Source organism: Mastigoproctus giganteus, chromosome 8, assembly GCF_048544385.1.
Source record: "Mastigoproctus giganteus isolate SK-2022 chromosome 8, ASM4854438v1, whole genome shotgun sequence".
Classification (NCBI taxonomy): domain Eukaryota; kingdom Metazoa; phylum Arthropoda; class Arachnida; order Uropygi; family Thelyphonidae; genus Mastigoproctus; species Mastigoproctus giganteus.
In genome coordinates this window covers 221,447,555-221,471,560 of record NC_143582.1, presented here as the reverse complement: position 1 = coordinate 221,471,560, position 24,006 = coordinate 221,447,555, and the positions used below count along the sequence as shown (strand labels likewise).

Sequence of the window (24,006 nt, the reverse complement as noted above, 5' to 3'; positions counted from 1 at the left end):
CGTGCAAATCTTAAATGGTTTAGGTATTCTCCGTTCACATTGACTCCTTTCTGCGACCAGTCTAATCTTCTGAAAGCATCCTCAAGGGCAGCAGTAAACAGCTTTGGAGATATTGTGTCTCCTTGTCGAACTCCTTTCTCGATTTTAAATTTCCTACTGTCTTTGTCTTGTCTAATAAAGGAGGTAGCACTCTCATATATTTTCTTCAAAATCATAATATATGGGGTATCTATGCCTTGTCTTTCCAGTGCCCGAAACATTGCCTTATGCTGTATGGAGTCAAATGCCTTTTCATAATCCACAAATGCCAGGCATAATGGTGTTTTATATTCATTTGCTTTCTCCATTAGCTGTGATATTACTTGAAGGTGATCCATAGTTGAGAATCCTGTCCTAAAGCCAGCTTGCTCTTTCGGTTGATTCTCATCAAGTATTCTTTCTAATCTGTTAGTAATGACCCTTGTGAACAACTTGTAGATGTGGGATAACAAGCTAACTGGTCTATAATTTCCAATTTCTGATTTATCTCCTTTCTTATGCAGCAAAACTATGATTGCATTATTCCACTGCTTAGGCATCACACCTTTTCTAATGCACTTTGTGAAGAGCCTTGCCAGTTTTTGTGTTATGTCTCTTCCTCCCAATTTTAACAATTCTACAGTAACTTCATCTTCCCCCGGGGCTTTCTGATTCTTCATTTTCTTCAATGCATGTTCTACCTCATCAGGAAGAATATCGGGTATGTCGTATGTGTTGCTACTTTGCAATCCATGTTCCCCACTGCTGGTATCATTCCCTCGCTCCTTGTATAATTCTCTATAGTAGTCTTCTGCTATTTGAATTATGCCTTCTCTGCTGTTTATAAGTACACCATCGCCATTCTTCAGTTTCAGTATCATTTGTCTTTCTGTATTACTGCTCATGGCTGCTGATTTAAATCCTTTGTTTTCCCTTAATGCTTGTTCTACTTTTCTTGTGTTAAATCTTCTTATGTCCTCTCTGAGTCTCTTTCTAATGGCTTTGCATAACTCAGTATACTCAATTTTCTCCCTGTCAGTGTTTTTCTTGCTCTTCATTTGTCGTCTTTGGTTCATCATGACAAGCGTTTCTTGACTAATTTTTTCTTCTTTGGATTTCTGTTTCCCTATAGGTTTCTTGGGCTTTATCACTTTCAGAAAGTTGTAATATTCCTCGTCGATATCTTGGTCCTGAGCAGTCTGCAGAAGCTCAAACTTGTTCTTAAGTTCCAGTACATACTGCTTTTTCTCTTCCTCTGTTATTTCAAAGAACTTTGTATTATTTACTCGAGTCAATTTTTTCCTTTCCTTTCCTACATCTATATCAAGTGTACATCTTACCATTCTGTGATCACTTCCAACATTTACCTTATTCAGGACGGTAACATCATTCACAATATATCTTCTGTTAGTGAGGATGAATTCGATTTCATTAGTTGTCAATCCATTTGGACTCTTCCATGTCCACTTTCTGTTCACCCTTTTCGTGAAAAAAGTGTTCATTACTGACAGTCCTTGAGATTCTGAAAATTCCACAAGTCTTTCACCTCTTTTATTTCTTTCACCAATTCCAAAATTTCCTATAGTTCCTCTTTCTGCGCTGTTTTGCCTTTTTCCAACCTTAGCATTGAAGTCCCCCATAATAATAGTGTAGTGGGTTTTCTGCTCATCTAGAAGACTCTGAATTTCAGTGTACATTTCTTCAACGTCTTCATCATCATGGCTCGATGTTGGTGCATAAATCATTATAATCTTTAGCTTGTACCTCTTAGAAATCTCGAGTATTAGTCTTGACACTCTTGGTGATGTACTTTTGAATTCCAAGATGTTGTTTTTAAAATCTTTATGGACCAGAAACCCAACTCCACCTTCACTCCTTTCACTGTTTCCATTGCTGTACAGCAGATTTCCACTTGATAAACTTATAAGTGATTCATTTCTTCTTCTTGTTTCAGCCAAACCGATGATATTCCAATTCACATTTTCTAATTCCTTTCCAGCTCTAATATCCTGTCTTCACCGATGAGTGATCGTACGTTATAACAGGCCAAGTTCAATTTCCGTGCATGGCAGCCTGGTCGTACCCAGAGATTCTTAGCACCCTCTGCTTCCACTCTGATCCTCTCGCTGCCGTAAGAGGGAGAGTGAAAGCTGCTGGGGACTGAGGGCCATTTGTATTGTTGTGCTCTCATTGCTGGAGGGTTTGGTCTTTTCCTCTTCACGCTGACCAGGCGTCTTGAAGAGAACCACTCTACACGTTCGTTGCCACCTAAGTGACGTAACAAGAATAACCATCGAGAAGGTGTGCATGAGTTGATTTTAGGGAGGCAGGCCAACCGGACTTCTCCTAAATCTTCTGCAATAGAGAGATATTGGATCCATCAGTGTTTTAGGCTGAGTGTCTGATAACACACAGGATACCTGTTCCCCTCTAAGCCCTCTAAGTTATATACTAAATATATAACTCGCCAATTATCATAATTTGCTAATTATCTGTGATTAATATATTTATATTATATTAATCCCAGCAGAAAAGTCAGCATTCCAAGTGTGCAGTGCCACCATTTTCTTCAAGAGAATAATAATCTCCTTTCCCATAGTGACACAACTCAATAAATAATTAATATAACACCACACGCTCTACTCGTTGCCTGCGTACACTTCAGGTTGAACTTCATATCATTCTGATTTATATGCATAAAGTACATATTGTTTACACCCTGTCTGTCGGTCTGTCCGTCCGCACGTAATAACTGGATTCTCAGTGGATGGATTTTCATGAAATTTTATATATGACTTTTAGAAAGGTTTATCGAATCATTTGAAATGTATCGTGTATCGTAATCTTCAAATCTTTCTCTATTAAATTGCATATAAAATCATCCGCATGTTAATGCATAAATTAAACGGACATGTCTCCTTTCTTTTTTTTATTGATAATGTTGATGGAGCTGCCAATTTGTAGTTATCATAAGCACAAAAAGAACACATCTGGTGTTAAGTAAATTGATTTTGAGAAGAAAACTAAACGTTATACATGAGAAACCTAAATACTTCATAGTTTTAAAGACGTTTTCAAAGAAAGAAAAAAACTAACAGCTTTAAGGACCGGCAAAACGCCCATGAGAATATGTATAGCGTGCGAAAGAGAACAACTTGAAACAGTAATCTCTCTGACGATTGAATTTCTGTTTTCTGCTAATGGAAAAGTATTCTTTGGAGAACGGTTCTTGTTTGGAATTAAATAGGCACACTTCTGTGTGTCTGTCTGTTCTAAATTTTATTTTAATCGTACTAAAAGCATTTCTTTTAAGAGATCGGCTTCATTGTTTACGCTTTGGTGCTTTCGTAAAGGGGGGAAGGAGTGGGTGGAGACTGAATCTGTTTTCGCCTTTATACAAACAAAGTTCTCCGTAACTGTTGGGCCCTGAGGAAGAATTTAATTTTCTTAATGCCAATGCAATGCACAAATAGAACTCGCAGTCAAATAAACACATGCATTCTTTTATGATATCCATTATTGCTTTGGCTGAAAATAATACCTATACGGGACGGGGATTTTCAGCAACGAAAATAAAAAAATAGAAAGAAGATCTCACTACAGAAACCTATTAAACTAAGTCCTACTATCAGAATTACTCTTTTTTTTCATTGTTCTCCAATAATCTGGACGTGACTTCTTCTCTTTTAATGGCATATTTCATTAGTTCTGATTCCATATTAATTAGTGTCTTCTTTTTAACAGGGAGCTTTTCATCCTATCAAGGGATTTATTAGCACCTTGCGAATTTTGCCTGCACATCAAATTAGATTAGTCCGTATTCATTTTTCTTCAGAGCGTTAAAGCAAACAAGGGCACACCAATCACTACGACATCCACGACAAAGAGCAAACGTTTGTTTGTTTATTCATCTGACTTAATGATTTTAAGATAGAAATTTGATTTGCAACTAACTTTGCTTTAATTGCTAAGCTATCAGATTGAATCCGAAGGTGTCACCCTTTTGTTTTCAATAATACGGGATTGATATTATCGATAATATCATGTTAGCACATTAGATGATGGATGGTGACACCATGCATCGAGAAAGTTCCATTTTTTGGTCTACAAAAATGGTCTAATATACAAAAAATACATTGGTCAAAAAATCTGGGGATCACTATTAGACAACCATCACAAAGTGAAATAATTGAAAGACATAATTTCAATCATGGTTGTTGTAGGGTTTTAAGAGCATCAGTGACAAAGGTCATATTCTCCGTGTATACTGTCTGTAAATTGCGTGTGTTCTGTGATCAATTTTCTCTTTGCAGGACGAAAATTCGAGATTCCGGGAGAAAAATACCACGCTACCCTGGCTGAGACCGACTAACTCAGTCACGTTGTGAAAAAGGCCTATAAAAATTCCTCACGTCATAGATGGGACTTGAACTGAGGTCTTTTCCACCTGGTGTGGTGATCCTACCCACTATGGCGTCGAATATGGAAATCATTGCAAACGATAATACAAGGTGCGGCTAAAATGAAACGAGAATCGTTGCTTACTAACCTCTTACTACTGCGCACATATCAACAACATTCATTATTATTAACATCAGTTTATTTACCACACGCAACCGAGGGTCACCCCGGGACGGAAATGTGCCTGAAGGTGTGCAATTTACAAACTGAGGTGGAAGGAACACATGTACAAGAGCTCGACCCGAGAAATATACAGAATTCAACTTACAAATGCATGAAAACAAAAATAAAGTTTGTAGAAATATACAGTTAGGTAAAAGTTAAAGGAAGATAAATGCAGCAGTCCAGGAGCAGATGATCATCAAAGGTTCATAAGCTAGTAACAGTTCTAAAGGATTTCCTTTCTGTAGAGCCTGTCCTCACAACTTATCTGGGTGGATGCCTAATTTGTTAAATATTTGAAGACAATCTGAAGGCCGAAAGATGTCCCTCAGGAATCAATATTTGTCAGCTTAAGCCGCAGAGGGGGACAAGAGTCAGAGTGTTCTCTTCTTGCCTTCTTTGGACCAGAGATTAACGTGATACCGAAGGGGCATCAATTCGCCCCGTTAAAAGCCGCGTAAACGTGAGGGCATTTCTCGTCGTGATGAGAGATTCATATCGTGCTGTATTTTGTTTTTTCCTGTAAAGATGGATTTTGGTTTCGATGCAGTAAGTTGTGATTGAACTGCCCCTCTTTAAGTGAATAAGCGTTTTAACCCTCTGTCGGAAAAATGAGTGATCGTAATTTAGAGCTAAGAATTGTTATTTTTTTAATGAAACTCGCTAAAAATGGTTCAGAAACGTTGCAGTGTATGGTGATGAAACCATGAGTTAGTCATGTGTGTACAAACGGTTCAGAGAGGGACAGGAAGATGTCCACGATGACACAAGACCGCCAACTTCAACGACAGACGAAAATGTTGAAAACATTCGAGAGATCGTGCGCCAAGACCGTCGATGAGCATTCGACTGATCGCAGAACAATTACACATTGACCAAAAAACAGTAAGAACAATTTTGACACAGCGGTTGAGCATAAGAAAGGTGTGTGCGCGAATGATTCAGCGGGAATGGTTCACAGCGAGAAAGTTTAAACAAAAAACAAGATCACAATATTAGAGCACCCGCCTTATTCTTCAGATCTGGCACAATGCGACTATTTTCTGTTCGCGAAAATTAAAATTCACCTCAAAGGAAAACGATGAGGAATTAGCAGGCATTCAAAAGAACACAAAACAGCAATTAAAGGTGGTATCTTCCAAGGACTTTCGCTGCTGTTTTAGATCTTGAAAATCGTGAATAGGTGCAGCTGGAAAGTACTTTGAAGGAGGTAAACATTGAAATTGTTCTATTTAAAATAATAAATGATTTAAAAATATTTCTGATTTCTTTTCAGCCGCACCTTGTATCATTCGAATAAAATAATGGAATGAATTGTCATAATCGAATGAATTGTCATAAATAAATCATTCAAATGATATGAGTAAAATCAAAATAACAGAATGATTTCCTATAATCGATTTGGACCTCTCGATTGTGCCCATCACTAAGTGACAGTACATGTTCACGGACTGAAGAAAATGTAAATTAATGGGTTCTAGCGTGGTGTGAAAGAGGAGCCCGAAAGAACTCTGTGAACGTCTCTGGAGTCTTAAAGATTCCACACCACCAGGAGGGATACCCTGAAGATATGCAGGTGTAGAGATGAGATTCTGCGAGCCATAATAGTTCCTAATGGCAGAGCTTTAAGCTAAGAGTCCTTTCTAATGGACAATTAAAATACAGTAAAATATACCAGGTTAAAAGCGATATCTGAAGATAATATCGGAAGCTTTCAAAGGCTCAGCCTTCTTTCTCAACAGTACGCTTTTTTACTTTACAGTGCAACTTTAAATACCCGCAGGTTCACGGCACATGTCACGTTATTTGATGGCACGTGCACTGTTCTCGTGCGTGTCGGAACCGGAAGTGGCAAGGGAGCGCGTCAGGTGGAAACGTTCATCCCCTCTAAGGATCACTGCCTCAAAGAGGGGATGTATACGCATACCCCTGTCTCTATTAATATTGTTCTCAATGGAACTAATCCGGAAGCTCTCGAGCCATTTGCGGTCCCCAAACCTATGCGCCCGGTCAATGATAACTGGGGAGATATGGTGCTGCTCTTCCCAAAAGTGTTCGGCTACGGCGGATTTTCCGTAGTCCGCATTCCTTATCGCCTTTGTGTGCTCCCCCAGACGATCCTTGAGACGCCGCTTTGTTTCTCCCACATAACATTCCCCATAATCCGGGCACTTAATGCTATAAACGACCCCACTTGTATTTTCGTTTGAAATGGGGTCTTTCACTTGTGACACGACTGTGTGCAGCTTCCGACCTGGAAGCTGCACACAGCGCGTCTGGTACTTTCGTAAAACCCGAGCTATACGCTCGGTTAAACCAGGATAATAGGGAATGTATGCTGTGGTTATCGGCGTAAAAGACTCACCTCTCCTCTATTCTACTCTAATATATTTCTCTATGATCCTCTGGGGGTAGCCACACTTCAGGAGATCCGCCGTGATGCGCTCACACTCTTTCTTTCTATCCTCGGAGGTACTACAATGTGACTTTGCCCTGTCTGTTAGTGCTCTAATTACACTATTCTTGTGATGGTTGGCCCCGCTGAATTATAATGTGAATATTGGCCTTTAAACATGGTTTTTCTATAAACTTTGGTCTTTAAACATGGGTTTTCTATAAACTTTGGTCTTTAGACACGGGCCTTCTTTGTAGACCAACACATCCAAGAACGGCAAAGCCCCTCCTTCTTCTACCTCCGAGGTGAATTGTATGAACGGGGAGAAGCCATTAAGAAAATTTAGCACCTCATCTTCCCTCCCCTTTCGAATAATTGAGAACGTATCGTCCACGTATCTCTTCCACGGACGCATAGGGGGAACCATGTCACTAAATAATTCGGGTTTAACCGAGCGTATAGCTCGGGTTTTACGAAAGTACCAGACGCGCTGGATGAACGTTTCCACCTGACACGCTCCCGAGCCACTTCCGGTTCTGACACGCTCCCGAGCCACTTCCGGTTCTGACACGCACGAGAACAGTGCACGTGCCATCAAATCACGTGACATGTGTCGTGAACCTGCGGGTATTTAAAGCTGCACTGTAAAGTAAAAAAGCGTACTGTTGAGAAAGAAGGGTGAGCCTTTGAAAGCTTTAGATATTTTAATTGTTTGTTTTATATTCACTGTAAATAGTAATTTATTGTAAGCTTAATTATGAAGTTATCAAAATTTTGGCTTTCGTTTTATTTCGTCATTTCAACATACGGTTGGTGAAAAATACTTAAAATTATATTATGAATATACCCAACCCCAGAGGCCTATTTGGAAAATTGTATTTTGTTGTGCAGCTATGTTACCAGAATAACAGCAACTCCATGACTGAACTTAAGGAATATAAACGGGCTATGCAAAATGGCTAGAAATTCCAAGGACTGGGGGGGGTAGGGACTCAGTCCTTGTAACTTTTGGTGATGCGGATATCTCAAGGACGGGGAGTATCGAAGACATATCTGATCGTTGGCTGATTGAAGGCAAACATCAAAGGGCATGCTATGCTTCGAGTAACAAGTTCACTATGCCATACTGTGTTTCCAGCATATAGGGGACAGAAATGGTCATCATCTCAATCTTCATATCTATTAGTTCATTGAAAGAGTACTCTGTTCTCCGTGATAGTACAGGAGGGGTTTTGCCACTTGTCACTCATCTAGGTTCAATACCGTCGGCGATTACAATAATTTATAATGTCACCTGAGATGGAATAAATTCGTTATTCGATCTCGGGTGGAGGCAGTAAGGTTTCCCCGTGAGTTTCAAATTTCATCTTTCTACCATTAAAAGTTTTCCACCTACAGCTAGATAAAGTGGAGCATTGTAATTATAACCACCATGTACAAATTTCGTGTGGATGATGGATTTCTTTCATTTGATTATTAGAATCTTAATTGTATCCACATTGTAGGATTTGTATAATTTTCTGTATACTAAAACCTGATTTAGCTGGAAGAATATTCTTAGACCCACCAAGCGGAGAAGGAACCTCTTGGCAGCTCTACCACAACCACCATAGTAGAACATCCAGCTACTGGAACCAGATATATCACAATCAACTCCGTGGACTGAAATCTCCAATCAGGCGACCTTCAACTAGACATCGACTCATCTCACCACCATCTTTCACGGAGAACTACTTTGACCCTCTCGAGGATGAACCATCACCAACCTTGTTCCTTTAGCCTAGAAACCGCCTGTTAGTGAAATAGCTCTTGATCTCCAGCATGATGCTGCTTCAGAAATACTCCATAGAAGTCTATCCATTTATGCTTAGACACTTTTGCTCTCTTACCCCTCCCCACCCTTCTTTAGAGCACCCCAACTACTATAGGTTTACCTAGCTCCTACTCGCCTCAGCAACATCTCTTGGTGTCCCCCTTTCACCTTCACCTTTGATTTTCCCTCTTCCACGTCTCAATTTTTCTCTTCATTTGGGGCTTCCCCCTGGCTCTGCCTGAGGTCAGTCTCTTCAGACGTTCTTATCCGCTCCTGGTTCGGTTCCTGGTGCTGTGGACGGGAGGTGGCTTCCATGGCGATCGCACATCTCAGTAACTAAGAGGCTACATGAACAACACATAACTTACGGTACCCAACATAATTCACACTCATCTGGCTTTGCATAGTCTTGCTTCTTCACAGTGCCACTAAGTTTTGTGGGGAAACCACTGGCAACGCCTAACAAAGACACTAAATAATGTCCACTATCCACATTGTACTCGCACGCTGTAAAATGTATGAAAAAAATTTCCGAATCTCTATTCTAATGAAATTTGGAGAAGCTGGACAAATGGTTCTAAAAGAGCAAAATATAAAATTTCATGAAAAAGCCATCCACTGGGGGATCGAGTTATTACATGCGGACGGACAAAGAAACAAGAATTATCGAATTCTCTTGGTCCAATATTAATTAAATTTGGGGCAGGTGGGCGAACATACAAATTTGTATCTTTCTAATAGGCTCAAATATAAATTTTCAAAAACCTATTCAATGGAAATCGAGTTATTAAGTGAGAATGGAAAATATATTTTTCGGGTTTCTATTGGTCCCATTTTAATGATAATTGGAAATGACTCGAGAAATCTCTTTAAAAGGCCTAAAGGTAAAATTTTATAAAAATCTGTCCACTGAGACTCGAGTTGTTACATGCGGACGGACAGATAGACAGACGAAAGGCATGGTGAAGACATCAGGAGCATTATGAGGGAGAATACAGACATTCTGTTTTAGAAAATTGGTCTATGGAATTATGGCTATGAGGGAGCAGCAATATCGCGTATAAATTAATATGTGTAATTTCTGGACAATTTTTCTTATTGTAGAATGAAAATCAATTTCTGGGGGGGGGTCCCTTTTTCTTCTAGACACGATAATTCAGCCACGATGCAACCCCCCCCCCCCCCAAAAAGTTCCTCAGTTTCGGTCAGCTTTAGGAATCGAAGCTAGACTAACATGTGAACAAGCAACAGCGCTATCCACCTCGCTACACACGAGGACGCAAGATAAAAGGATTCAAGGGTTTCACGAAGATTGTTAGCCTTCGGCATCAATCTGTTAATTAAGTTTAAAGTGGATGTAGTCAAGTTTCGACTTTATTAGGTTACAGAATGAAGTTATTTTCAGTACAGACCCTAAAGCAAATCTAGACTTAAAATGTTGGCAGTCTCTATACAAAAAGGTAGATCATAAATAATTCTACAATTTCATTCGGATATAGCTTAACTGCAGAAGAGCGCACTAGAAGAGACGAAATACTATTCATAAGACATAAATATATAATTAAGTCAATTTTGCACGATCACAATGGAGAAATAAGAATACTGTTGAATGAAATGATCCTGGGGACAACACAGTCGGTTTTCCTCTAGTCTTTTTTCATTTACAGGACTATTCAAATTAGACTAAATTATAGGAAGTTTTCTTTTAGCCAGCGAGTTTTTAATCACTGGAATAAGTTACCTTCGCGGGTACTTAAGGCTGACAGCTTTGGGAAATTCAAAAGTCCCAGAATTTCTTTGTTGTCCCGCCTCACGCAGGTGAGAAGGGCCAACAAAGGTTATTTATTTCATTTTATACATTTATTTTTATTATGGGGGACCGTGTCAAACATTGGTTATTAAAATATTTGAAACCGCCTCTAAAAGAACGCATCTCTGTGAAAGTTTTTCAGTCCACCGTCAGGAGACGCTGTGGTCTCTCAGGAACTGACAGCGCTCGGGCTTCTGCTCTTCAGAAACGACTACAACCGTCCAGGTAATCAACTGAATCTGAACTTTTTAATGGACAACGGATTCGACTAATGGGCAATGGGATTAAAAACGATATTAGTTACTTTAGGTTGACCACGTGGACAGCTGTAGTCGCTTCTAAAGAACACAAGCCCGAGCGCTGTAATCGTCACTGGAGAGATCACCTCTGACGGTTGACTGCAAAAGCTAACAGAAAGAAGCCTTATTTTAGAAGCTGTTTTATTTTATTTTTATTGTCTCTATATATTTTACCGCGATTGCCTCAGCGGGTACAATTTGCAGTTTAAGATTTCAAATAGCTTCATCAGTAAACTTCTGTAATCTTACCACTTTTCTAAATAAATAATCATCCTTCATAAAGTTTTTTTCATGCCGGATACAAATCTTGCATCATTATGAGCCGAGAGGTATTTAAAACTTAAATTAATTTTTTACTTCTTAAAAAAGATCAATTTCTTAAACGTGACTTTAACTTAATTCACGTAATTCAACCATAATGTCATTTAATTACGTGAAATCTGTTATCCTATTTCAACATTAAAAACTTCTCATTTTTATTAATAAAATATTGCATAAAATACCGGTGATGCATCCCTAAAACTCATAACTTATGTGCCATTTTCTAGTTACTTTTTGTGGTTCTTAATGAATTCGCAAATGGTTTTCAAACATGCTTCCCCCATAACATTTGTAAGTCCCCCACTATTACTCGAAATTAAAATTTCATGAATTTTTTTCTCTCCCTACAGCATATTAATAATTTTTCAGCTGCATGACAACTATATAAATATTTTTAGAGAGGAAATTGCAAGCACTTTACAAAAATGCACAGTGTCAATAGTTTATGAACTTAATTTACATTTCTAATAAACATTGCGCTCAGTTTTTTCTTTTGTTTCTCTATTCAGGAAGTTAATCGCCTTAATATCTTCTCCGATGTTTCCTACATTACACTGGTAAAAAAAAAAACAATAATACATTAGGAACTCTTTTTAAAATATCAAACTAGAGTCCATCCGCATACGATAGTCGTTTAAGTGGCAACAAGCCAGGAATATTCCATTTATCTGGTGAGAGGAGTCGCATTACAGTGCAATAGTAAAGCTCGGTGTCATACGCCTTATTATAGTACACTGAAAAGACAGAATTCATGGGATCCTGGTTCCTGGACAACGCTACGCCGTCACCCCTCTCGCTAGTGGAAGAACCCACCGCTTCGCAGGTATATAGGTACACTGCATTCACGTAGATGGTAATTCGATGTCAGTATGGATAAACGTCGTGAGTTAACCGACTTTGATAGAGGGATGATAGTGGGTGCTCGACGCATGGGTCACTCTATCGAGGAGGTAGTACAGAAATTGCACTATCCCCGTTCGACTATATCGAGTGTATCGGGAATAACATCTCATCGTGGTGTGGGTGAGGCAGAAAGGTGGTGGATGAACTTGGTCGTCGATGTCTGTCTCGCATTGTTTCAGCGAACCGGTAAGCGACACTAGAACAAATCAATACCATCAAGCGATCATTAGCAGCAATAGGTTATGAGACCCACCAGAGTTCCACTGCTAACACTACGACACAAGACTCTACGCCTCAACTGGGCGAAAGAACATCGGCAGTGGACCTTGGATGATTGGAGACCGGTCTCCTGGTCCGATGAGTCTCGTTTCCAGTTATTTCGAGCGGACAGGAGGGTGCGCATCTGGCGGAAACCGCAGGAAGCTATGCACCCGTCATGTCAACAAGGAACTGAGGAAGGTGGACGGTCAGTAATGGTCTGGAGCGTGTTGAACTGGCACCCGTTGGGACCTCTGGTACGTCTAGACGAATATCTGAATGTTCCAGGTTACATCTTCATCCTTGAAGACCGTCTGCATCCCTTCATGGTCATCGTGCACCCACAGGTTAATGGACTCTTCGAGCAGGACAATGCACCTCTCCACAGAGCTGTGGTGACTAGAACATGGTTTGAAGAGCATTCCGCAGATTTTACCACCATGGAATGGCCTCCCCATTCACTGGACGTAAACATTTTGGAGCATCTTTGGGATGCTGTAGAAAGGCCCGTTCGAGCTTTGGATCCTCCACCCAGGAATGCGACGGAATTGTGGACAGCGGTGCAGCCAGCATGGATGGAAATAGCTGTAGAACGCTTTCGTGAACTAGTGGACTCAATTCCTCGCCGTGTGGCTGCCCCTATCCGGGCGAAAGGTGGGCCTACCCGTTACTAGGTAGGTATCCCATGATTTCTGTCCACTCAGTGTACACTCACTGGCCAAAAAATTAGAAAACGTTTGCAATTGCTGTTCACAGATTTGAATTAAACATGCGGTACGCAAATGTAAGTTACCACGTGCTATGACCTCAAGTTCCTTGATATCAGGGGAAGACAGGTGATCTGAGTTTTTCAGAGGGGTGTTATTTGTTGGAGCTCGTTTAGCAGAAGCCACAATTGGGAAAAATAAAAGAAATTACTGACGTGTCGAAAGTAACCACCTCAAAGGTATACGATGAGTGGCAGATAATAGGAGAATGCAAGAACGAGACCGCAGATATTTGAAGCCAATGTGCATCAGAATAGAAGGTCCAGTGTGCGAAAATGAGAAATATTCAATTTAGGGAAAGAAAGACCAAGTTCCAACCGAACTATGCAGCAGGAGTTGAAAAATCCTGGATTCGGTAGTTGTGTGCCAATACGAAATCTACTTTGTTTCTGAAAAAAATCAAAACTTTGACTGAAGTGATGCCGCTTGCGCTAAGTTGTTGTTATAGGATTTTCGGAGCATCAGCGACTAAGGCCATATTGCTCCTTGTATACTGTCTGCACGTTCTCTGGTCTGTTTTCTGGATGAAAAACTCGAGTTTCTCGGAGAAAAAAGCATGCTACCCCCACCTGAGACCGACTAACTTAAAAAAGATGTGGTTTGACAAGACTCGATTTATACTTTTTTTTTTTTTTTTTTTTTTTGCACTAATGTTAAGGTGCAAATATGGTTTAAACATCATGAAGCCATGCATCCAGAATGTCTCGTGTCCACCACTAAAAGGAACTGGAGGTGATATCCATGACATGGGGTGTTTTGTTGGTAACATTGGGTCTGCTCATACCATTAGGTAATGTTGTTTCCAATGAATATTACTCTGTCGCATCGGACCAACTTCATTCTGCAATGCTTCATTTTACCAGATTGCGATGGATTCATTGAAGACGACAACGCAACTATCCGCCGTGCAAAAACTGCAATTGTATGGTTCGAGGAACATTCCTAAGATTCCCAGCATCGACCCTGATGGCATAATTCTTCAGATCTTAATGTAATTGACAATGTGTAGGGCAGGTTTCAAAGTGCAGTTTGGCTTAGCAGTTCTCCACCAACCGCAATACAGCAGTTGACAAATATCCTGATTGAAGAATGGTTACATCTAGAACTCGACTACCCCAGAATCTAGCGGGATCCATGTCACGACGTGCACGGGCTGTTATTGGCGTAAAAGTTGCCCCTACTAAATACTGAATAAAGGTTTCAGTTTTTTTATTTTATTTTGTTATTTTTTTGCCAGTGAGTGTATAAGTTGCAAATATATAGAGTTAAGCAACTTTTGAAGGGTCCGCGTTAATTGTTGGTTGAGAATTAAAAAAACTGTGCCTTTCTGTGTCTTCCTGAATGAATAAATAGACAAATTTTCACTTGGTAAGGTTTTGAATTTTTATTTATTGTTTTCCCAGAGTAATAACGTGATTGCACCTATCAGGTATAGCGCCACCGCCACCGCCACCGCCACCACTCTGTTCTACTTTTAACCAGTAGTAACGTATAGGAAACTGGCTGCTACCGATTCTACTAAGCTTAGAATTTTGTGTCTATTTTCAGTCCAAGTTATTTATAAACCTATCCCACGTGATCTAACGTTTATGGATGGTTTATAACGATTTTTTTTGGAGAGATTTTCACTTGAAATATTCATTGAATAATAAACACGGAAAGGAATAATCGGAGATATGCAGGCTTGCGTGAGCTACAACAGGGATGGGAAGTGTGCGACATGCCTAATATTTAAATTTCGCGTGCTTCACGGCGCGAAAAATTATATAAAATATGCATATTTTTATTTCAAAAAAAACCAAAAAAAACCTACTATACATAAACAGAAATACACGCGTATGCCCAGTTTAAGTTTAGTGTTTTCGAAGTTAAAAATGGAAGAAGCTAACACTTCTCTATATTTTATGCGGCTTTATTTTTATTTTATTTATTTATTTTTTAACAGTATTAATATTTTTTGAAAATAAAACGCACAAAAAACACAGCATTTTTTAATTTATTTTATTAAAAACTAAAATAATGCATACAGTAAGTATTGCTTGCAATCCATTACGAAAAGATGAATAATCCATTACAAAAAGAAAAGGTTACACCTCTCAGGTGTAGATTAGGGGTGCAGTATTAAATAAACCACTAAAGATTAAATTGGAACTTGATTTTTGGACATTTATAATCAACCTCCAAAGCATCTAGTGATCTACTTGGATCACAGACAAGTATATCGCGGTAAAGTAAAATGACTAATATGCATATGTTTTGTAGAAGTACACTACATTTTTAATCATAATACAAACTAGCAGCATTCATACGAATTCTTATGTATCTCTGAATAAAATGAACTTTACATAAACATTTATTATTTAATATAATAATGTAATGCTTTGAATTGGTGTATGAGTGTGTTTGTACTGCTATTTACGTTAACGTTTTTATAATTATATTTATGTTTTTAATGTTTTTATAATTATATTTATACATTTCTTTATATACGAGTATATAGTACTCATTCTCTACGTATAGACAGATCTAATAATCGATAAAAAAGTCAGTAATTATTTATAAAATCAAAATTATAACTTACCACTGGTTACCTTGCTTGTAGTACTTTGTGTGTAAGAAAAAAATGCAAGCAGAAAGAACACAGACGATAATGTTTCTGCTCTTCCAACAACTCCTGTTACCTGCAATAATATTGATAAAATTATACTTGTATTATGCTTCATTTACCACAAAATAACTTTTGATCTGTTTAAAAATGTATATAATCGAATTAAATAACGCTGAAGAAAAGTAAACATTCCATATTCAGATATTAAAATATCAGAAAAGTAATTCAATAGCCGTAAACAATACAGTACATCGGTTATATAAGTGACCGATAGATGTCTCTGATAGACTATATCTGCTAATATGTATGTTTCGATATTATTTGTACTATGTTGCTTTTGAGCACAGAATAAGCCCAACATTCCAAAGTTGGTAAATGCCATATAAACAACACAGTTCTTTGAAAAGGTACTTACGGCTTCACTATGAACTGGATGTACTGCAAAGAGCATACTAGCAACGAAACTTGGAGTCATCGGAAGAAGAGAGAGACATAATCTAAAAAAAAAAAAAAAAACAATACCTTAATAAGAAAGAGTATTTTTTTTTAAACTCGTGCATATTACTAAGCTTAATGTAATCCTAGGGAAGATATTAAATTTCTTTTGTGATATTAAGCTTAATGGAAGAATATGATACTCTAAATTTTGCAAGAAATGTGGCATAAAATTCGCGATGTTCATTTTAAAATCCCTGACTGTTCTTTCGATATATCGAACCTTACTCGACACATAATTCAACGGCATGGATCAATACTTGACGTCAAACACAATTTTAGAAGATAATGAAAAATCTGACAAAATTTGCCCAGTCAGGTGAGAACAAACTACTCGCAAGTTTCATGAAAATTCAATTTCTACGTCTCTGTAAGTCATGGCTAATAAGAACTAAGTTCCGATCATATTAAGACTACGTATTCTTCAAATAATGTATCGGCATAGCGAGAAAGAGTGGTTGATTGAAGCGGAACTCAATGCAGTTGAAAATTACTAAGGTGTGAATGCTCTATTGTGTAAGTTCTAGTGTTGGTCATCAAAGAGAAAAAAAAAGGGGATGCACGTGAAGGAGATCTCAGACCATGATATGAAAAACAGTTTCGTATGAAACTTTCTGCGAAGGGGTTTATTATGTTGGAGAGTTTTAAATTCACTTTACTGGAGTGATATTTGTGCATTAAGGGAGTAGTTATTGGTGTGGATCGATTTAATTTTTGAAAGCATATTTCATGCTAATCATAATTTTAATATGTGGTAGCAGCTAATAAGCTTTCAATTTATATGAAATATTGTCTCTTAAAAAAATAAAAAATACAAACGGCACTTGGATACACCACGGGTTTTGCACAACATTTTCTACGATTTTATTTTACTAGCATTATCGACCAAAAAATATTCGAAATTATGTTTTAGCTCTTACGTTTCTACTGTTTTATGCTAATTATGTTTTATGTTTCCACTAATCATTCATTCGAAGATAGTTTCTAAGCAACTGGTGGTTATTTACTGCTACACTCTATTGATGCATTTAGGGTAGAAAGTGCTTTAGTGGTAAAATGATAAATAAATACTAATTAACAGTACAGTTCGCTAATTTAGTTCTTTAAACCGTTGTGCTGTTTTTTTCTTATGATTTTTTTGTTTTAATGCCAACAAATACGAAGAGAACATTTCTAAAAAAAATGCTTAAAAGAAGATGTTGTCAAATTAGTGACTGAAAAAAAACAGATGTATAGAAAGGGAGACCTATATTTTGATTAAAGAATTACTTTCAACGTAAAGCGAGTGAGAACTTTTCTTTAACCAGAATTTGTTTTGTTTTTTATATTTAATCTAAAATCCATTGCAAGTCATTGAAACCATCCATATAGTATTAGTATTATTAATGGCCGCATGGTGCAAGAAAGCCTATGGCTTATGCTGCACCAGCCAAAAAAAAAAAAAAAAAATAAATAAATATAATAATAATTAACAAAAGAAAAGGAAATTAAACCTATCATCCTATGCGCTTCCCTGACCCGAAGGTACTGTCCAGATGACCTTGAATCTCCCAAAACTCTTCCCCCGTAACTTGAATTTATGTCCCATAGTTTTAGCACCATTTATAATCTTGAAAATTTCGTCCTCATCCATTTTACTGATGCCTATCAGAGCATTAAAAACACCTCAATCAAATCTCCTCTAAGGTGTCTAGTTTCCAAACTCTGCAATCCACATATTCGAAGTCTTTCTTCATAAGGACACCATTTTGCCGACCTCACCAGGCGAGTTACCCATCTTTGCACCCTTTCAAGAAGCTCGATGTCTTTCTTTAGGTGCGGTCTCCATACTTGAACACAGTATTCCAAGTGTGGTCTAACAAAAGCCTTATATAATGGGATTATCACGTCCCTATCTCTACTTGCAAATGTTCGATAGATCATCGATAGGACACCATGGGCCTTCCTTGCAACCTGTTTACAATGCTCAGAGAATTTCATGTCTGACCGTATCGTAACACCCAAGTCCCTTTCCTCCAGTACTGGGTTTAGTTGAACTCCACCAAGTGAATAAGTTATTTTGGGATTACTGTTTCCCAGGTTTAATGCCTTACACTTTGTTGGATTAAAGCATAGCTGCCATTTTTCTAACCATTCCTGAAGTCTATCTAGGTCTCTCTGAAGAAGCTCAGCTTGACAATTATCATTAACTACTCTACCAATTTTATCATCGTCTGCAAATTTAGACATCACGCCCTCTATCCCTTCATCGATGTCGTTTATGAAAATTAAAAACAACAGTGGTCCTAATACTGATCCTTGGGGAACTCCACTTCTTACATCAACCCAATCTGAGGAACAGCTATTTATCACAACCCTCTGCCTCCTGCCCTGAAACCATCCTGCTATCCATCTAAGGATTTTCCCAGTGATTCCGACCTGTTCCAGCTCATAAAGCAACCGCTCATGTATGTCTGAGTCAAAGGAAAGAGGGCGCTGACTCTATTTAAAAGTTACAGCTGACAGTTACAGGCTCCGCAAAAACGATAAGTGTTTGCCTTTTATTTACATGATTGTTGTTTTATATTGTACTTAATACGTAGTCATATAGTTATAGTTACGCTGGTTATTTTTTATTTTAATTTAGATAAAGAGTTTTTGTGGATTTTACTTACGATAGGTAAAACCGTTATTTTTGTTCGATTTTTGTAGCCATTGTTTTTGTATATAGGGAATTCAAAGTTTTTGTAGGGAATTTAAATTTTTTAATTGCGGTAGCTCTAACGCATAATTATATAGTAATACGCTTCACTGTTTCTATTTCATAGTTTCTATTCAAATACTACTGACATTTAATTTATTGATTTTATTAATTTAAACTACCATGCCCCGAACTAGAGCAGCAAAGCAACGGGCACAAAGTGACAGGAGTGTTGTGACTCGGGGGAGAACTGAGGGGGGCGATTCTCCAACGCGTCACAGCCTAAAAAAATGTGCAACTTGTGAAATGTTTGCCGAACTCTCTGGAACGGAACATGATATTGCCATGGGGGATGTCTTTGTGTGTGCGCGATGTAAGGAGTGTAAGGAAATCAGGCGACAACTCAGCGTTGTTATGGGCCTATATGAGAGTTTGAAGGACAGGGTGGATGCCCTCGAAGGAAATAAATTGAGGGGCCCATCAAGCTCTCAGCTGCCCACATCAACGCCAGAGCTTGCACTTGGTCATCACGCAACACAGCGGCAACCCCCAAGGCAGAATGCGCTGGTCCCACAGGAACTATTAGTTGTTGGTGACTCTATTGTCAGGGAAACGGGGAACATGCTATGTAAAAAGGATAGGTGGAACAGAACCAGGGTATGTCTGCCAGGGGCAAAGGTTGATGACGTTGTAGAGCGGATATCATCTTTCAAGGGCACAAAAGGTGATATAGTTGTACACGTTGGCACTAATGATATTAAGAGTAGGAGACCGGCAGAATTACTCAACAAGTACAGGTCACTGTTGAAAAAAAGCCGAGAATTAGGGTTGAATTTAAAAGTGTCTGCAATTCTGCCCAGACACGATAGGAGGGAGTATATGATGAGAGCCTTGTCGATCAATTCGGCCCTGGAAAGATTGTGCAAGGCTCAAGGGGTAGAATTTTTTTCAGCCTGGACTGTACTTGTTAACAGGAGAGATTGCTTCTACAGGGATGAGATACACTTAAATAGAAAGGGTGCAAGAATTTTTGCTGATGCTATCGAGGCAGTGTTAGGTGGGTCGGAAAACTGCTAGCTTGGGGGGATACAAAGACTAATAGTTTAACAGTAACCGCAGGCAGAGGTGAAGGTGATTCTTGCACAACTTCTATTAGAATAAGAAGCGACCTGGAGCGAGGGGTGTTGGGGGTTTCAGGGACGGATGGCAGTCATCCTGGAATAGTTGGGTATATGGGATGTGTTAGGGTAACAAGGAATAGGCATAGGAGCATGTATGCTTGCATGTATACCAATGCTAGAAGTATAGTAAATAAATTTGATGAATTTGAAGTGTTGGTCAAGACATCAAAGGCGGATATTGTTGGGATAGCAGAGACGTGGTGTCACAAAGATATAAGGAATGCAGAACTGGAATTTGGGGAGTACAATGTGTACAGAAAGGATAGACAGGACAGAAAGGGAGGAGGTGTTATGCTGTTAATTAAGAAAAACATAAAATCAAAAGAAGTGCATCCAGTTGATATAGATGGACAGTGCACTGCTGAGTCAGTTTGGTGTGACATAAGCACTGCAAAAGCAAAAATAAGAGTAGGAGTGTGTTATAGGCCTAATGACTCGAATGAGTACAATGAACAATTGTACAGAGAAATAGAGTGGGCCAGTAAATCAGAATGTCTTATAATGGGGGATTTTAACTTCCCAGATATTGACTAGAACTTGTGGGTTGGTCACTCACACACTAGTCAGACTTTTGTGGATTTATTGGATGATTGTTTTCTGCAGCAGCATGTTCGAGAGGCAACCAGAGAAAGTAATACTCTTGATCTGGTTATCAGCAGTGATCATTCGTGTATTAAGAATTTGCAGATAAAGGAACCACTAGGTGGCAGTGATCACAGTGTGCTGAAGTGGGATTTACTCAAAGAGGTAACTACCGTCAGGGGTAAAGGAAAGGGTTTTTGCTTCCGTAAAGGGGAGTACAGTGGTCTCAGACAGTTTTTAAATTCTGTACAGTGGGATCGACTGACGATGTTACCAACAGTAAATTCTAAGTGGGAAGTATTCAAGGAATTAATCGTGGAAGCTACTAGACTTTTCATACCGATGAAGAAATATTGTTCAAGGTTTAGGCCTAAATGGTTATCAAATGAACTAATGAGACTCGTGACAGAGAAGAAAAATGCATGGGATGCATATAAATTATCAGGCGACGCAGAAGCCTGTAGCAGATATAAGCTAGTCTGTAATCAGGTCACAAAGGAGGTTCGGCAGGCAAAGGCGGATTACGAGAAATCTTTGGCAAAAGATGCTAAGAAAAACAGCAAGGATTTCTTTACTTATATAAACTCTAAAAGGAAGGGGCTGAATATGATTGGTCCACTTGACATCGATGGTTCGACTGTTGATGATCCTGCTCAGATAGCAAACAAACTGAATGAGTATTTTGCATCTACATTCACACGTGAGGAATCATTACAGTTTGAAAATGGAAGAAGGTTATCAAATTGTAGCAGTGTGCTTAATGATTTTGTAATAACTGAGAGCAAAGTGGAGGAGAAATTGTTGAAGTTAAACATAAGAAAGGCACCTGGGGCGGATGGGATCTATCCAGTTATATTAAAGGAGGCGGCAAAGCAACTAAGCAAACCCTTAGCCATAATTATGAGAGCATCCTTGGATTCAGGGGAGGTTCCCACGGACTGGAGATGTGCAAATGTATCCCCAATTCACAAAGGAGGTTCGAAGGGTGACACGAATAATTACAGACCAGTTAGTTTAACTTCTGTTCCGGGTAAAATAATGGAGTCACTGGTTAAAGATGCATTGCAGGATCATCTAGACAAGACTGCAGCAATAATTCAGACACAGCATGGGTTTGTTAAGGGAAAGTCTTGTCTGACAAATTTGATTGGTTATTATGATGTGGTCACAAAGGAACTGGATGCAAAAAATAATTTTGATATCATATACTTGGATTTCAGGAAAGCTTTTGACACTGTTGCGCATGGAAGACTACTGTACAAATTGGAGCAGAGTGGAATTAAGGGTAAGCTGCTACAATGGATAAAAGGATGGTTAAGTGGGAGAAGACAGAGGGTGGTAATCAATGGGTGCTGCTCTTCGTGAACTAATGTTATTAGTGGAGTCCCACAGGGTTCGGTGTTGGGGCCACTGTTGTTTTGTATATTTATCAATGATATTGATGAAGGTATATCAGGCTTAATGTCGAAGTTTGCAGATGACACGAAGGTTGGCAGGGTTGTTAATGACAGTAATGGCAGTGTGCTACTGCAACAGGATCTAGATAATTTGGGCAGATGGGCTAAGAAGTGGCAACTGAAGTTTAACCTTGACAAATGCAAAGTACTGCATATGGGTAGAAGTAACCCCAGAGAAACGTACCAACTGTGTGGTACTACACTTAAGGTGGTAGAAAATGAAAAAGACCTGGGAGTAATTGTGCAGTCAGATATGAAGTTTTCTGAGCAATGTAGACAGGCTGCTAGGGCAGGTCATGGGGTTTTGTCAATGATATATAGGAATTTTGCTAGCAGGGAAAAGGAGGTGATTGTCCCTCTGTATAAGGCAATGGTCAGGCCACGCCTTGAGTACTGCGTACAGGTCTGGAGGCCTCATTTTAGGAAGGATGTAGATTTGCTTGAGCGTGTACAGAGAAGAGCAACACGATTGGTGAGGGGAATGAAGGGATCCTCTTACCAAGAGAGGCTTAAGTTCTGCAAATTGCAGTGGCTGGAGACTAGGCACCTGCGCGGTGATCTGATTGAGGTCTATAAGGCCTTGAATGGGTTGAGCACGCTGAATTCTGATGGGATCCTCCCACTTGTTCAGAATACGAACCTACGGGGACACAAGTTCAAATTAAGAAAGGATAGATGTAGAATAGATGTGCGGAAATTTGCCTTTAGCCAGCGGGTGGTTAATTGCTGGAACAAACTTCCATCTGTCGTTGTGGAAGTTGATAGGTTAAATAAATTTAAGGAGGAACTGGACAGGCAATTGGAGGGTATGGTGTGATTTTTTTTTTTTTTTTTTTTTGGCTGATGCTGCATAAGCTCCTACACTGCTTTCTTGCATCAAGTGCCACTACTACTACTACTACTACTACTACTACTAAACAATGTCGAAATTATTCCCTAAATCCAGCTCGTGAGTGACCCTTTCAAAATAGCGAACCAGATTTGTTAAACATGATTTTCCCTTTACAAAACCATGCTGAGTATCCTTGAGAATTTCAATTCGATCCAAATGATCCTGAATTCCACCCTTGATCATTGCCTCCATGACTTTCCCTACTACTGAAGTCAGACTGACAGGTCGATAATTTCCAACTTCACTTTTAGAGCCACCCTTATGTATGGGAGATACATTTGCACTTTTCCAATCCAAGGGAATCTCCCCAGAGTCTAGTGATGCTCGTATAATTAGCCTCAATGGTTCAATGCACTCACTTGCCGCCTCCCTTAAGATTATAGGGTATATTCCATCAACTCCAGAAGCCTTACTGGCCTGTAGGCTCGAAAGTTTTTTCATTAAATAATCTTGCGAAATTTCAATATCATTAATTACATATTTTTCAACTTCGCTCCCACAATTTCCCATTGCCACAAAAGGCTTTTCATTTGTAAATATCGATGCAAAATAACTGTTGAGTTCATCTGTACCGGCAGCTGATGTATTTAATACTATCCTCTTTGCATTACGTAAAGGTCCGATCTGGTTTGTCCTGCTTTTCTTGGCATTTATATATGTGAAGAATTCCTTATCCCCCCCCCCCCCTCTTTGCTCTGTTTGCTAGTGATTTCTCATAAACTGCCTTTGCTTGTCGAACCTTTTCTGTGGCTCTATTACAGATCACTTTGTAGCTGTTATAGGCTTCAGTACTTTTTATTGCTCTGTAACCTTTCCATGCCACCTTTTTCTGCTCAAGTAATATGGCAACTTCACTATTCATCCAACTTGGAACCCTCCTCGTTTAGTGGAAAAATGATAAATA

General features: G+C 39.0%; 1 protein-coding gene across 1 annotated transcript in view; it reads right to left on the bottom strand.

Moving 5' to 3' along the window:
• LOC150082346 (protein O-mannosyl-transferase TMTC3-like) overlaps positions 1 to 24,006 on the bottom strand; it is a 257,040-nt gene that overhangs the window by 160,669 nt on the left and 72,365 nt on the right. Inside the window, exons 4-5 of the mRNA XM_090380488.1 lie at positions 16,231 to 16,312; positions 15,789 to 15,888 (exon numbers count right to left, since the gene is read on the bottom strand). Coding sequence (XP_090236614.1) covers positions 15,789 to 15,888; positions 16,231 to 16,312 — 182 coding nt within the window. The remainder of the gene's footprint in view (positions 1 to 15,788; positions 15,889 to 16,230; positions 16,313 to 24,006) is intronic.